The 14,699-nt window shown below is 35.3% G+C and overlaps 1 protein-coding gene across 1 annotated transcript in view; it reads right to left on the bottom strand.

Moving 5' to 3' along the window:
• The window catches only part of EIPR1 (EARP complex and GARP complex interacting protein 1), a 73,187-nt gene that overhangs the window by 53,196 nt on the left and 5,292 nt on the right, over positions 1-14,699 (bottom strand). Inside the window, exons 2-3 of the mRNA XM_057371802.1 lie at positions 10,913-10,996; positions 5,863-5,995 (exon numbers count right to left, since the gene is read on the bottom strand). Of these exons, the coding sequence (XP_057227785.1) occupies positions 5,863-5,995; positions 10,913-10,996 (217 nt within the window). The remainder of the gene's footprint in view (positions 1-5,862; positions 5,996-10,912; positions 10,997-14,699) is intronic.

The following is a 14,699-nucleotide window of genomic DNA, read 5'->3' as shown; positions in this document are numbered from 1 at the left end:
GCTTCACAAATAATGCTGTATAAACTGTGTTTAGAATGACAGCTTTCCCCAAATTGATCACCCTGATCATTCATTTCAACCTCTTTACTTATTATTYGGGTCCACAGAGACCAGATCCAAAAGTCACTCAAAAAGAAGCCATCCATTGCTGGCAAATTGGCAAATGGCTGCAGAGCTCTTCAAATAGCTTATAGAAAAATCACCCTGAATTCCCCATTCCTTTAATGATGCAGCTGAAATTTACTTTATAAGTCCACATGAAATAGTCTGGGTCCATTTTAACAGTATCCTAAAACAGCAGGTGAGAGATGTGGAGGGATGAATAAACAAGGCAACAGATTAAAAAGAAGTTCTGTATCAAACAAAGGATATGCAAGGCACCCCCTCCTGCCCAACCCACATACAACCCGCACCAATTGCTGCACATCCAYCTAACACGAAAATTTATTACAAACTGGAATGACAAAAAGGGCATCATTAACATATTTCCAAGTATTACATCACATTAATCATCATATTAATCCCAAGTTTTTTAGCCAATTCTAGAGCAGAGGCTTCCATCACCTACTTTACATACAAAAATTGTATTACACTCACCCTAGTCCATTCCCTGTTGGTCTTCCTCATTGCCTCAGGACACTATTAGAAGTCCATTCCAATGGCTTTCTGAATKCCCCTCCAACAGCCTGAAATTTGAGCAATACTGAGACTGTACACAGATCATTTTCCAAGGGAGTCTTTGTCAGGTCGCCACTGTTCTAGTACCCAAGTGACTCCCCTTTAGCGTGACTTAAAGGGTTTTAGCATTTCACTTTTTCACAGTGAAAAAATTATTCCAGAGTAGGCCAGAACGCTCTTCTGAATAATGAAGCAAGCKTCTTTCAAACTTGAAGTAGTAATACACATATGAAATTATTTTCCCCTTAGCATTTGAAATGAGCTCTTGGACAGATATCAACTTCTTGCAGACTAATTTATATTCATTTTTAAACTGATTATTATATTTAGTATACCATTATTCTCATTGGTTCATATCAGTATTTASAGGGTGCATTCTTGACCCTCAACCAATCTTATAATTCTTCTTTTCTGATATTTAAATGCACATTTCTACTAAGAAATGCTATGATCTCCTTAATTACTTTGTCACCTTTCTTGTTCACTTCTCAGAAGTGTCGCCCCTTTCACATTTTAATTTAAAGAAAGTAATATAAAAGGGAATAGTTAACGGACTACATCCAGTCAGAACAGCAAAAAGAAGAAAGGTGTAAGGTTCCTAGACTGCTCTGACAGGAATTTTCCACAAAATGCAGCATCCTCCATTTTAATTCTGGGCTACTGTAAAGCAAATTATTTGRTTTCTGCTTTGCTGAATATAATTTTAGCATATTAATAAGTAGCAGAGGCAAATAAGCACATGTAAATTTTCAGAGGTTAGGCATTAAACCAAAYAAAATGCAACTGTAGCACTCCCAAAACCATCTCTAAATTGTGTTGCTCTCTCAAGAACCCATCCTTTAAGGTTTTTTWAAACCTAATCTATCTCATACTAAACATTAACAATCTAATGCTAAAGCTAGAAGACCACCAAACTCATTTCCCCCCTTGATTTTTACCAACTTTAAGTCTATCAGTAACAATCTTATCCTCTTCAAGAGAGGAAAAAAACCTCCACCCCCCTTTTTTAATTCAGTTGATTTGCTGTAGTAGAGGAGAAAAATGATGCATTGACATGTCACAAAACTGACTAATAGTACACGAGTTCATCTATATACCTCAAATATTAATTTTACAAACCCTTCTTCCCCCATCCCCAAGACACKTAGCATATAATGTTTCTTTTCTCCTCTTATACTTAGCTTCTTACACATATTTATGCACTTTCTTCAGTTAGGAAATCTGTGATAAAATACAACATTCCTAATTCTSACGCCATCAAATAGCGGCCCAAGACATTTGCAAAAAGAAAAGCTACTTCTCAGTGCCTCCTCAAGACACATCTTGTTCATTGGCAACGTGGGTTACACCAGGATGGCCTTAACACATTTCTAGCACACAGTATTGCTATGGTAGAAATGCGTAGCACAGGCAGGTGCTGTGCCYCCAACACAGTAAATTCCTGATCTTTTCCGTAGGTTAGACAAGATTATACTTACAATTAGTAAGCCTATCACTTCGGAGTAAAATTCTCTTCCTATAGTAAAAGTTGTAACATTGTGACAGTATCAAATTTCMTAAGTGATTTACCCATGATCAGTGAGGGGGTGGAAGGGGAGACCACTAYAATCGAGGCAGGAATTGAGTCTAATTCAAGTTCTCCCTTTGTAATTAAGTGATTTTTTTTAAGTYGGTATTTTTAATGTGTGTGCATAGGAGGGGTGGAGAAACAGTTCCACAAGTTTTTCCTTATATAAAGACAGAGTGTCCTAGAAAATGGAATTTCTGGTTAATATCCAAAGACACAATTGTTCCAATGGTATTGGAACCATTATTATTGCAGGTAAGGTCGTAATTGAGAATACTTCATTAATAAAGCCTTGTATCTTTTTAATGTCAAAATTACACAAAGTAGTAAATACTGATGCTAACAAAAAAAACGTTTTCCTTCATTTTGACTTCAGAGTCAGGAGGGTATTTTCCTTTTTAAGACCAAACTGTACATTGATACCCTAGCAAAATGTCTTGAACAAAGAATATAGAGCACCATTTAATTTAACTTTACTGACTGTTTAGAGAATATAGTTCCCAAATTGTATGTTCAGCAAGGATTTAAATTTCTCTGTGAATTCTTCAGAACAAGGAAGTTATCTGAGCCATCTTATTTTACATTTTAGAGAGACATTCTTTTCTTGAAAGGATAAGAATTTAGAGATATTGCAGATTCAATGTCAGTAAACAATAAATATTCTGATGGGCTTTATGTAARTGGGCAGTAATGCCAAAAATATGAGAGCAGTCTGCATCCAATCATTGAAATATGCTATACTTGGCACTTTTGACATATCTTGCCTGGAGTTTCTAAAAGCAAAAGCTCATTTCAAAACAATGAATTGTGGTGAATGCAGTAGTTGCACAAGTTTAGCCATTTATGAGGAAAAAATCTGAATGTATCGAAAATAAGCACTTAAAGAATATAATCCTGAATAACCAGGAAATTTTTACTGACATAGAAGCATAGCTATTATCACTCATGAGTACATGACTTTGTTCTTCACTAGGTATAATAATAATAACAATAAAAAATATGGTTTAAGTTCTACCTCCTTATACCTCTTTCACTTACACATGTCAAGAACAAGTAAAAATATTTCACATATCTATGATGCAAGAAAAAAAATTATGCTCCCAGAAAGKGACAAGGGCAGATTATTTCTACTTCTGAATGAGGTGTCCTACATGGTATGATTCAGAGGAAAACACCACACRTGGAAAAAACAACACAAATGCTCAGATCTGAGCAGGATGGTGTGGGATTTTACAGAAGTAGTTAATATGCTGAMTTTGACATTAAAAGAAGAACCAAACACAACAATAAAAACCAGACCAAATGTAGGAGGATATATCAAGAGGACTTTTTGATTTTTGGTTAAAGCTTCTGGTATTTCAATTCAAGGCATCTCTCAAYCAGAATAGTAAAAACTTCCAAACATTATTACATCAGTACACTTCTCAAACACAGAGATGGCTTAAATTTCCTGCTCGAATCTTGAGCCCAAAATAACCCATTGTTACCAGCTGAATATGGACACCCATTTCYCACATGGAATTCTTAGCAGACAGTAACAAAAAGCTTTGCATATTACATTATTTTGSTAAGTTTTATCCCCACACGAGAAAAGAGAAGCAAATAAATTTCAAGCATCGAGCAAGAGAAGCAAATTTCAAAACATCGAGCAAGATTGCTGGTGTCATCTGTGACTTTGGGACAGTGGTATTAACTATCAAGTAGTTAAGTAAAAAAATAAACAAGAGTGTCAATGTTGCAGTAGCATAGCAGGGGATGGTAACTGGATACTGTGGAAAGATTTTTCACTGCATTTGAAAAAATTTATATTTCCCAAACCTCCTATCCCATAAATAAGGCAAATTCGTCTTAACAAAAATCAAAGATCAGGAGAGCTGTGAAAAAATACTCTTCTGTTTGCACCTACARTATCTTTTTTTTTTTCATATATCAGTTATGATAACTTTGCAAAAGTRAGAGCATAAGAAAACTCAATATTTTTCCCAATGTAATTGAGGAAAATTCCATAAGCTTATCCAGTGAGCTAGGAAATCCAAAATGTAGGCAATTCCACTTCTTTTCAATGCCAAATTCCACCACTTCTTTAAACAACTTCAAAAAATAGCTCTTAATAATGGACACAYATCACATTTCTACAGTCTCCCAGGGTCAACAGCAGACAATTCAGATCTTGACAGAAGTGCTCAGATACAAGGGATAGGCACAATACTTCCAGTTGCTCCTGAAAGCATCATCTCATTTCACTGGTAGTTCAGTGAGGAAATGAGTTAAGAATCTTTATAAAACAACAAAAGAAATGCAATACATTAAAGCATGGTAAAGGTTTTGATTCCTTAATTTGGTTGCATTACTACTTGAAATAAGTTGTGTGCTAAACTCAATATTCCTCATTACAGAATCCTACCTCATGTGTTTTCAGTTCTGCATGTTGCTATTTAGAGTCAGTAATCACCATTTGAGAATGAGATCTTATTTTCTGCAGAATTTTAATGGGTGATAATTGCAAAGGAAGATGCATGAAGTATAAGCAATTGAGCTTAGTATTAAGAAATCAGATGAACTAAATCTAGAACACAYAGAAAACATTCATATGATTTAAGAGGTCCAATAAAGTAAATTGGAAATCTCACAGAAAGGCTSTCGATCAAAATGCCCACCATCCACCATCTTTTCAATGGAAAAATCTACTTCACTTATCTTTTATCCTTGGTTTTAAAAAATAGTCTAAGGTTTGTGAAAGAAATTAAAATTTTAGCCATTTTATTTCAATCCAGAAGAATTAGGAGAACTAAGCAATCCTCAAATCCTCTCCCCAATACAACCAGAAGACTGAACATCAGGAATACACATCTCTACAACTGTTCATGGATATACAAAGCCCAAAACTCATTACTTTATTCATATATTCTTGGACTGTATTTCCATTAAAGAACCGACTAATATTTACTAGAAGAAATAATATTTATTTCAATTGACATCTCAGATTTCTTACTTTACAGAGAGAAAAATCACCCCCTTCCCCAAGTGATGMAAGTGGATTTTTCAAGCCTCGTAACAGAAAATCTTCACACCTGCATCACCCGGGAGCTGCAGAGATCCTTAATCTCAATAGTTGTGCACTTAGTGTAAGGTTAGACAAGGAGMATTCCTACTGAGGAGATATTTAGATAAGAAGCTATAGCTCTCTCTGGGCATACATGCATTTCATATGTGAAATAACATTATATACAAACTTCATCTGCAGTTTTAAGTAAAGCTTGATGCCAGCATATTTTGAAAGACATTTACTTCCACTTTCAAAAGCGAACATATAAACCAATAAAAATTATGCATAAAGTAATAGGMATATATTTTATTTGCCATGCCTTGAATTCATCAAACAAGCATAAGGATTCTTTTTCTGCTTTTCTTAACATGAATGCAGAAGTTGACTTTTAGCCAAGACAAYCTAAGGATATGACACAAATGAGGTATAGGTAAAAGTGTCACAGCTTTTTTTTAGAAATGCCTGTGTTGATAATTCCAATTTAGATTACATATAGGTACATGTTCTAACTTAGCACATTCAAAAATATCCAAACACTTGAACAAGTTGAGCATATTTTAAAAGGACTTACTTTTATTGTAGCAGGTTGCCAGCACACCTTTATCTGCAGGACTGGTACTAATATGCCAAATTTCACCCACTTGATGAAGGAGAACATTTTTGTTTATAATGTTATTTTCATCATCAAAATCTATGATGTGAATCTGCAAATGCAATAAAAAATAGAGCATTAGGGTTTCAAAWGTTTTTCTGTGGGTCTTAATTATACATGATGACTACATGGAACAATTTAATGAGATTTTTGTAACCAATATCGACTTGAATTAATTGTTATGCTAACAATTTACTATATCATTAATTTCATGCAGGATTAACTTTTCTAGGAAAACCCAAGCAATTTCCTTGTTTGAGGAAATATCATGCTTATTCTCAATTTTCAACTTGAAGCTTGAAGGTGATTTTTCAATTTATGGCTAATAGTAAATAAGCCATGTGTTACAGTTCAACACTTCTAACAGCAATAAACAAAAATAGCAACATTACAATCCTTAGTCTAAATATCTGCACTGATTTTGTATCCAAACCATCTAATTCAAACCATCTACAAGAAAGAAGGAGAGGGAAAGGACTCTTCTTTGAAGCAAATACTTTACACTCAGTCAGAAACTTTTTTAAAGTTCACTTTTGCAGTCACATATCTTTACGAAAATACAAATCTGATCTTTTTATACTGAATGGAAACATAAAATACTGAAAGATGAAGAAAAACAATAATATTTATACATATAGATAATATTTTTAAAAGACAGAACTAAGTTTGCTTTTTAGTATTTTCAGTTTTGTTTGTTTCAGGTTTCTTTGCTATGGGTTCTTTGGGATTTTTTAATAGGTCTACATTACTATCATTTTTCCTCCCTTTTTTTACTCAGTTGTTTTTCTATAGTTGCCTCAAAAATACAAGAAATTAAGGAAGACTCTAACCYGGTGTAGATAGAGAAGGAACTTTACTCATGGGACTAATTCCCCTAAGGTCAACAGTGGACAAATAAATTTAGAAGACTCACAAATTTTAAAGTACTGTATCCTCAATAAAAATTAGTTTTCAAAGTTGGGCAAACAATGAAGAGGGAAAAAAAGCCAAGAGACATCCTATCATCACGACTGAACTAAGTCTACTGAATTAACTACTGAATCACTGCAAAAATCTTAACCATGCAGAAATACAGRAGCTGCAATATAGGTCTCAACTCCATCTAAACACTAGAATTTTCAAGGGGCTGAATTTACATGTTATCTTTTTCTTTATTGCCTAAACAGTCATCAGCAACTTCTCCTTCAAATATAATCCTGGACCTCATTACCTGTATTATTCTTCCATTTTGTCATCCAAGGCATGGAATCACCTCTGCAGTTGATCAGCAAGTTGTCCTTTGAGACTACATTTGCTGCCTTGAACCTAGGAACCCAGCCAGGAATYAAGACACTATCCATCTACCCCAACAGCTGCATATCCAGCTTGAAGAGCGGAAAAGTCTACCTTTCAAAAAAATCAGTTTACCTCATACCTTGTTTTAGTTTGGAGTATCCTTTGGCAGCTCAATCCAAGTCTCTCACAACAGAAAGTGAATCACAAACCTAAATCCCATTTACCACAGTCACACACATTCTCTGCTTACACTAAACAGGTTAAAAGAGTCACCTGGCCGTAACAGAGTCCTCCTTACYCCATATGAAGCCCTTTGAAGGCATAGAGAACCAATTTCTCTCTGCTGTCATGTTTAGGATTCAGGTGACAACATGGACAGCTGTAAACTGGTGGAACACACAGGTGGCTGATGAAAGGCCCAGACTGATTCTTTTAGGAAATACAAAACTTAATTCTTATACCTCAGTATTGTTCACACCTTGTAAGTTGAAAAATTACATCTTTCATAGCTATGCCAATCAGTATCATCTACCAGATAGAACTGACAGAACTGCAAAAGTTCCCCCAATGGTTTATTGCTAAGGATCTTCCTACACAACCCGATTTAAATACATGRTAAATTGTATTTTCCCTATGGAATAGCAACTTCACTAAATACTAAGGACAACAGAAATTTCATAGAAAATACTCCAATATCAAATACCACCATGTTAACCATTAAACCAYGTCCTCAAGTGCCATATTCACACATTTTTTGAACCCTTCCAGGGATAGTGGCTCCACCACTTCCCTGGGCAATCCGTTCCAATGCTTCACAGTCCTTTCCATGAAWWTTTTTTTTCCTAATATCCAGCTTAAACCTCTTCTGATATAATTTAAGGCTATTTTATCTCACCTGTCCTGTTTCTGGTTGCCTGGGAGAAGAGACTGACCCCCCACCTGGCTACAACCTCGTTTCAGGTAGCTGTAGACAGTGATAACACCCCTCYCTAAGCCTCCTTTTCTCCAGACTAAACAATTCCAGCTCTCCCAGCTGCTCCTCATAACAGCTGTGMTCCAGACCCCTCACCAGCTCCATCACCCTTCCATGGACACACTCCAGCACCTCAAACTCTTCCTGACAGTGACAAGCCCAGAACTGAACACAACATTTGAGGTGCTGAGTACAGGGGATGCAATGCATTACATTMATAAAGCATGAAAATTAATATTTTTAGGTTCTAAGACACAAAAGTGAAAATAACTTGAAGAGTTATKAGAATGAGATAAGAATAAATTACATACTTGGGCATTTCTAATGCATACAATAAATGCATTAAGTTTAGCAACAATGGAAGTAAAGAGGACAAAAGTTCCAAAACTACACCATGTAGAAAACAGTGCTACTACTTAAACTATTTGCAGCATGTCATAAGGACCAAATGCCAAGTACTATACACTATTAATATATCATGTATTGACAGAATGTAAAATCTTATAAACATTTTCGTTTCCTTTGAAATACTAGTGTTAATAGGAAATATTTTCACGTAAAATATATTCTTCTATAAATACCTAAAATTGCTTCATTCAGCACTAAACCTCAATGAGGCAAAAGTTATCATGCCAGCTGTAAAATTATTGCTCTTTTATTTGCACTACACCTGGCCATGACCAGAAGGGAAGAAATAATCTGCACATGATAAAACCTCTCACTGTGCAGTACTTGGTAAAGTATTAAGTGTTGCAAGCCAGCTCATAAGTTTGGCCAGGTAACTAAAAAAGTTTTTAAGCAAATATAAGAACCTAGTGCTGAATTAAGTTATAATGAGCTGAGGCCTAGGGCACTTCTTGGGGATTGAGGAACTAGCTGAGAAGAAATGATGGCCTGAGGCATAGCTAAAGGCCAATAACCTCCAAACAGTTGTTAATACACTAGGAATTGTCCTGCATTTTTATTGTTAATGTTATTAATTGGAAAAAGAAAAGCATACTCTAAGCAAATGCAAATCATATGCAAATATATCTAAAATGCATTGTATATACCMAATAAACTTACCAAAATCAGAAAATTCAAATAGCCAGCAAATTTTAATTATCTAATGATAAATGAGAACCACTCTTCAACAACAATTTTGTATCAGAATTTAATTAGTTGACCAAGTAGCAAACCACCACAGAAATCACAGTTAAAAAAYATATTATAGCCAAATATTTGAAGGGCAAGAGACAGCACAATCAAAAATATAATTGTGTGAACTTCCAAGTTCATCTGCCACTTCTTTTGTTACTCTTTGCCCGACTATTATTTGAAATAATATATTTACTATAACAATAACTCAGTTACATAATAACATATATAATACATATGTATAATAATAATAATTCAACTATAAATTAACTGAATACTCCATCCCCCTTRTGCCTTGGAATAAGACTTGTCTTGAGTCTCATCCAGCATTATCATTGAATAGTGAACTCAAAACCTCCCTGGCAATGGACAGCTCACATTGCCAAAGCTGAGGCTCCAAGTACATTTTGTGCAGCCCGTTGCAAGCTATTTTCCAAAGAGTTGGKCACTATTCCATTCCAGGGACTTCTGTGGTGGGTATTAGCCTTATCTAACAGACTCCCACCCAGACACCTGCTACCTCCAAGAAAGAAAGGGGAGAAACCAGGAAGAACAGGAATGAGATGTGTCACGCTACAGAAGGGAGGTCACTTAATAACTAATATTCTGGGCAAAACAGATTTGACTTGGATGAATGAATTAGTTTATTGACAGTTAAAATAAACAAGTACTTTCTCTTCTTCACTTTCCAGGCTGAATCTCATCCCAGACTCCTCGGACCCTTTCAAGTGGGGCAGGGGGATGTGGGGAAGTGGTGGTGATGGACATTTTCTTTCTGATGCTCTTTGTATCTCACTTTTTTCCTCTGCTTCAGCACAGGGCCTTCATGAGAAACTGAGTCACCTGTGTCCTGCAGTGGATTCACTRGAACCAGCCTTGTGTGGCACAGGCAACCCCTGGCCTCTTCTCAGAGGTCACCACAGCAGCTCTCCAGCCACCCAAACCTTGCCATGTGCACTCAGTACAGCCTTCTAACCCTTTCAGCCTCAAGAACTTGTTTCAGTATGAGTTCTACTGAGATTCAGTCACACAAATCGAAATTGCTGTACAASTCCTACTCCTAACTGCAGAAGAAACACCCCAATAGAAATTGAGCCATGAAAGTAACTCAAATTTTAGTTTGAACTGTTAAACTCATGATCAGAAAGGACACAGCTGATTGCCAATATTGAATATTGAAAAATCCAGTTTATTATGCTTGACTGAACGGCATGTGTACCAGGAGTCCYATTAGAAGCAATTAAGGCTTAAAGAGTTTTGTTTTACTTTGCATCTCTTCTGGGATTTAAAGATAGCTCCAGAGCCTCTACAGATTCAAATTAACTAAAATTTGGCAGCTTCTTTATTAAACCTATCTGATTTAGTCATACAATTAAGAAGAGCAATATGATTTTCAGAAAATACACATAGCTTTCATTCACCTAYATTTCTTACCAATATCTTTACATTCTACCCACAGAAGTCTTCGACTTGACTATCAATTAATCTTCGTATTCAACAGCGGGAGAAAGGGAGAGGAATGATATTAGAACAATGTTACAAAAAGAGGCAAAAATTACAACTGACATTTGACAGAAAAATTACCTGATTATCATATCTAAGAGACTGTGTTCCAACCAAAAATCTTATTGCATCYGTTTCTGCTGTCTGAGGTGTTAAAGCTCGTGCCTAGGGAAGAAGAAAGCCATTAGAAAAATACAGTTAATAAAATACACTAATTTCAGCAAAAATCTTGAAGCTTCTATATCAATTATCATTTTAAGCTTCACATTCTTACAAACTGAAGACTTTCCTGCCCYTTATGTCCATTTTAGTTATTATATTTTTTGTGCAATTTCTCATACTTGTGAGGATTGAGAAACACACAGGTGCTAAATACATTACCTGATCTTCATTATAACAGTGATAACATTAAATGAAGCAGYTTTTCCAAACTAATTTTCTTTTATCATCTGAAAAAGCTCCATAGAACACTGGAAAATTTTAAACTACTGTTAAAAAATAATGTGATATCCAAGAAAGAGACWGTTCTTACAGAAGTCTTCACACCACTCAGGTTGAATATGCCTGTATAAAAATTAAATTTTTCTCACCATTAACCACCAATTTTAGGAACAAATTAAAAACCTCTTCTAATGCAGTCCATTAGAGATCAGAATTGTCTGAATGATGGGAGAAATAATTTATTTACCTATAAAACTTTTGTCATAATCTTATTTCTTTGTTGTATTATGTTAATGGCATTGCTAGAATCTCTGCCTTGCTTCAACTTCYGCCAACCACAGTCTTGGAAGAGTGAAACAAAGCAGTTAAGGGCCATGGGAGACGCTGTTAAATAAAACACAGCTTGAACTAAAACCACAATTGACTATTTTGCTCTTGTCATTTCTAGAGACTCTCTCAGACAATTTTGAGTAAAGTGAAGGTAAACGAGTACTCAAAAGCATTTCTAGCAACCATAAATTACCTGTGAGGAATATCTGCTACTTCTCCATGCAAAAGATACCCTTAATAATATTGTTTAATATGAATTTTTTAATCTAAAAATAGATTTTTGCAATTCACATCCTATTTGGCATAAAATAGCTCAGGTATCTCCAGACACTAAAACCTGTATTGCAAGCAAATACTTCTGAAGGATTCAGGTAATTGCTGAACAATCATTCTTACTGCCATCCATGCAGCTTGTGATCTTCTGGATTCAGGAACATTTCAATATTCTTCTATTTGAAACTTCTTTTTAAATTAACATAAAAAAGATGCCTAAAACCTTAAAAGGAAGTATCTGGAATACACTACATCACAATACCCAAATTTACAGCAATTTAATTCTAGAAAAGCTACTTAAAGATATTTTACATTTCTTAAATAAAGCACAGCCATGCAAGTCATTGTCTGGCAACAGAAATAAGAAAAACCTAATTTTTCAAAAATCATGTCTGGACTCATACAGAGCAGAGACTTTTCTAGTATCTGACGTGATTTAGAACACTCTAGTATCTTTYGAAAGAATGAGCATAAAAAGTTAAAAAATGCAACAAGCTTAGTAAAGTATAGGCTAATACACCTATTACRTTTAAAATACCTCTATAGGGGGAAAAACCAGCACTAAAGAATATAATGAGTAGTTTGTCTTCAAAACACTCAAATGCAGATCAAAGATCAGTGTGAATCCATACCAATTTGCTTTACTGTCTTATTTATGCAGCACTCATCTACAACAAGCCTAGAGTGCATTTCTGATTGACAGATAACCAAAGTCCACAAAGATGACTGCAGAAAAGCTTTTGTCTTTAACAGAATCTACATTTGCAGATCTTTGGCAAGAGTCTTTTCATTCAAAAGACCTGCTTTCAATTATTTTGAGAAAACACCCAACAGCTATGTATCCCTTCAATCAAAGAAGCTTCTGTTGTTTCTGTACATCAAAAAGAAGAAGGGACCTCCAGAATCTTTAATAAAATAAAGAAATAAAAGAGGTGTCCAGCTCTTTTAAAGCTTTTCAAGTAGGCTTTATCATGCTATTTTCAAAAATGAATCAAGCTGRACACAAAGTGCCCAAAATAAAATTGTGTAAATACATAGTAATATTTATGTCCTCAGCTTCTCCAGCTCATCCTTAAAATATTTTATTTTCCATTTTGCAAAAAATAAGGGAAAAAAATCAAAGGCATGAGAAAACAAAAAATTAATACATTTCACAACACAAAACACAATATTGTTTATTCTCTGACAAAAAAATCCTGTAATATCCATACATAAGATACAAAGTTCAAACTCATCAAGAATTCATAAATCAGGAAGACTCTGATTCAAAACATCAATAACAGCACAATGGACTTTCAGTTGTCTCCTGAACAAAAATATGTGTAATTTTGTCTTCTCTGAGTTACTCTGAGAGAAAACAAAGTTCTTTCAACAGATGAAGACACCAAATAATCCTTGTAATGAACAATACAGCTGAACCTGGAGCACTGTCAAGATCAAGGAAAGTGCCTTAAGTTTGTCATCTTGTACTGTTACCTGTCAGAGCAGGTTGCAAATTGCAACCTTTCATAAARCATCCTGTCTTATGACTGCAGCTCATATAAAATAAGCAAAAAAGTGCAGTAAAATGAATATTGATTAAAGTAAACCAATGGAAATTATTATTTTTCTAAGTCTGCACCCACAGAACACAAAACTGTATATAGMCAAAAAAGTTTACTACTGGGCTTACCTGGAAAGGGACTTTTCACATAGTAATAGGACAAAGGGGAATAATGGCCTTAAGCTCAAGGAAGGCAGATTTAGATTGGACTTTTTTTTTTTTAATTCTTTATTGCAAGACGATGAGGCGCTGAACAGGTTGCCCACAGAGGCTGTGGTCTCCCTGTCCCTGGAAATGTTCAGGACGAGGCTGGAGGGAGCCCTGAATGACCTGGCCTGGTGGAAGGTGTCCCTGCAGATGGCAGGGAGRGGCTGGAACTGGATGATCTTTAAGGTCTATTTCAACCCAAACCATTTTATKATTCTACCCACGATATTAAACTATTACTTACTAAGAAAATTGCCATAATGCTTAGAAAATACGCAGAATACACATCTGAAAGATGCAAACAGCGAGAAAACAAGTAACCCTTACACATGCTGTCATATMCTACCTGATAGTACTAGACAATGCGACAACTTATGCAATTGCATCATTTCATTTTTAAAGAAGGCCTAAGACTAGAAAAAAATATTAGCACCCRAAGTTTAAAACATTGTGAACCACGATAAACTTTTTGGCTACATGTCCAAATTTCATATTTATCAACAGCCCTATGAGGGAATGTGCATGGTTTAAAAGTACGCAGTTTTACAAAACATGACAAAGACTAAACTCSAAATCCACTACATAAAATAGATATGTAAAGGACCTTTAAAACCCTAGAATACAAGTGTGACAGTAGTATTAAGATAAAACAGAAGAAACAACAACCACTGCAGCAGAATGCAGGTAAGACTAACTGGAGACTGGGCATCRTGTCTATGCCAACACCATGCTCAGTGTGATTTTGGGCAAAGATCACCTTCTACCTTGCCCTTGACAACTTAGGTGACCTGCAGAATAATAAAAACCCCCRAGGAAAAGAAATATAATAAAAGGCTATTGTCCTTGACAACAGCAAGAGAGAATTCAGAGRAACACAACCACAAACCTCAAAAGGGTAAAGAAGATTGGTTTAAACTGACCAACACTGCATTGTGGATTTGCAATACACTGATTCTCTACACTTCGTTTGTAATTTCTTGCACTTCTTAACTTGCACTTCTCAGCAACTTTTGAAATACCAGCTAAATGCACAAAGTTTTGGTTTCTTGTTTTTTGGTTTTGTTTGGGTTTATT

Source organism: Malurus melanocephalus, unplaced genomic scaffold (assembly GCF_030028575.1).
Source record: "Malurus melanocephalus ecotype Western Australia unplaced genomic scaffold, MMel_1.1 scaffold_6, whole genome shotgun sequence".
Taxonomy (NCBI): Eukaryota; Metazoa; Chordata; class Aves; order Passeriformes; family Maluridae; genus Malurus; species Malurus melanocephalus.
The sequence above is the reverse complement of the archived record's forward strand: the minus strand, read 5'-3'. Positions and strand labels throughout refer to the sequence as shown.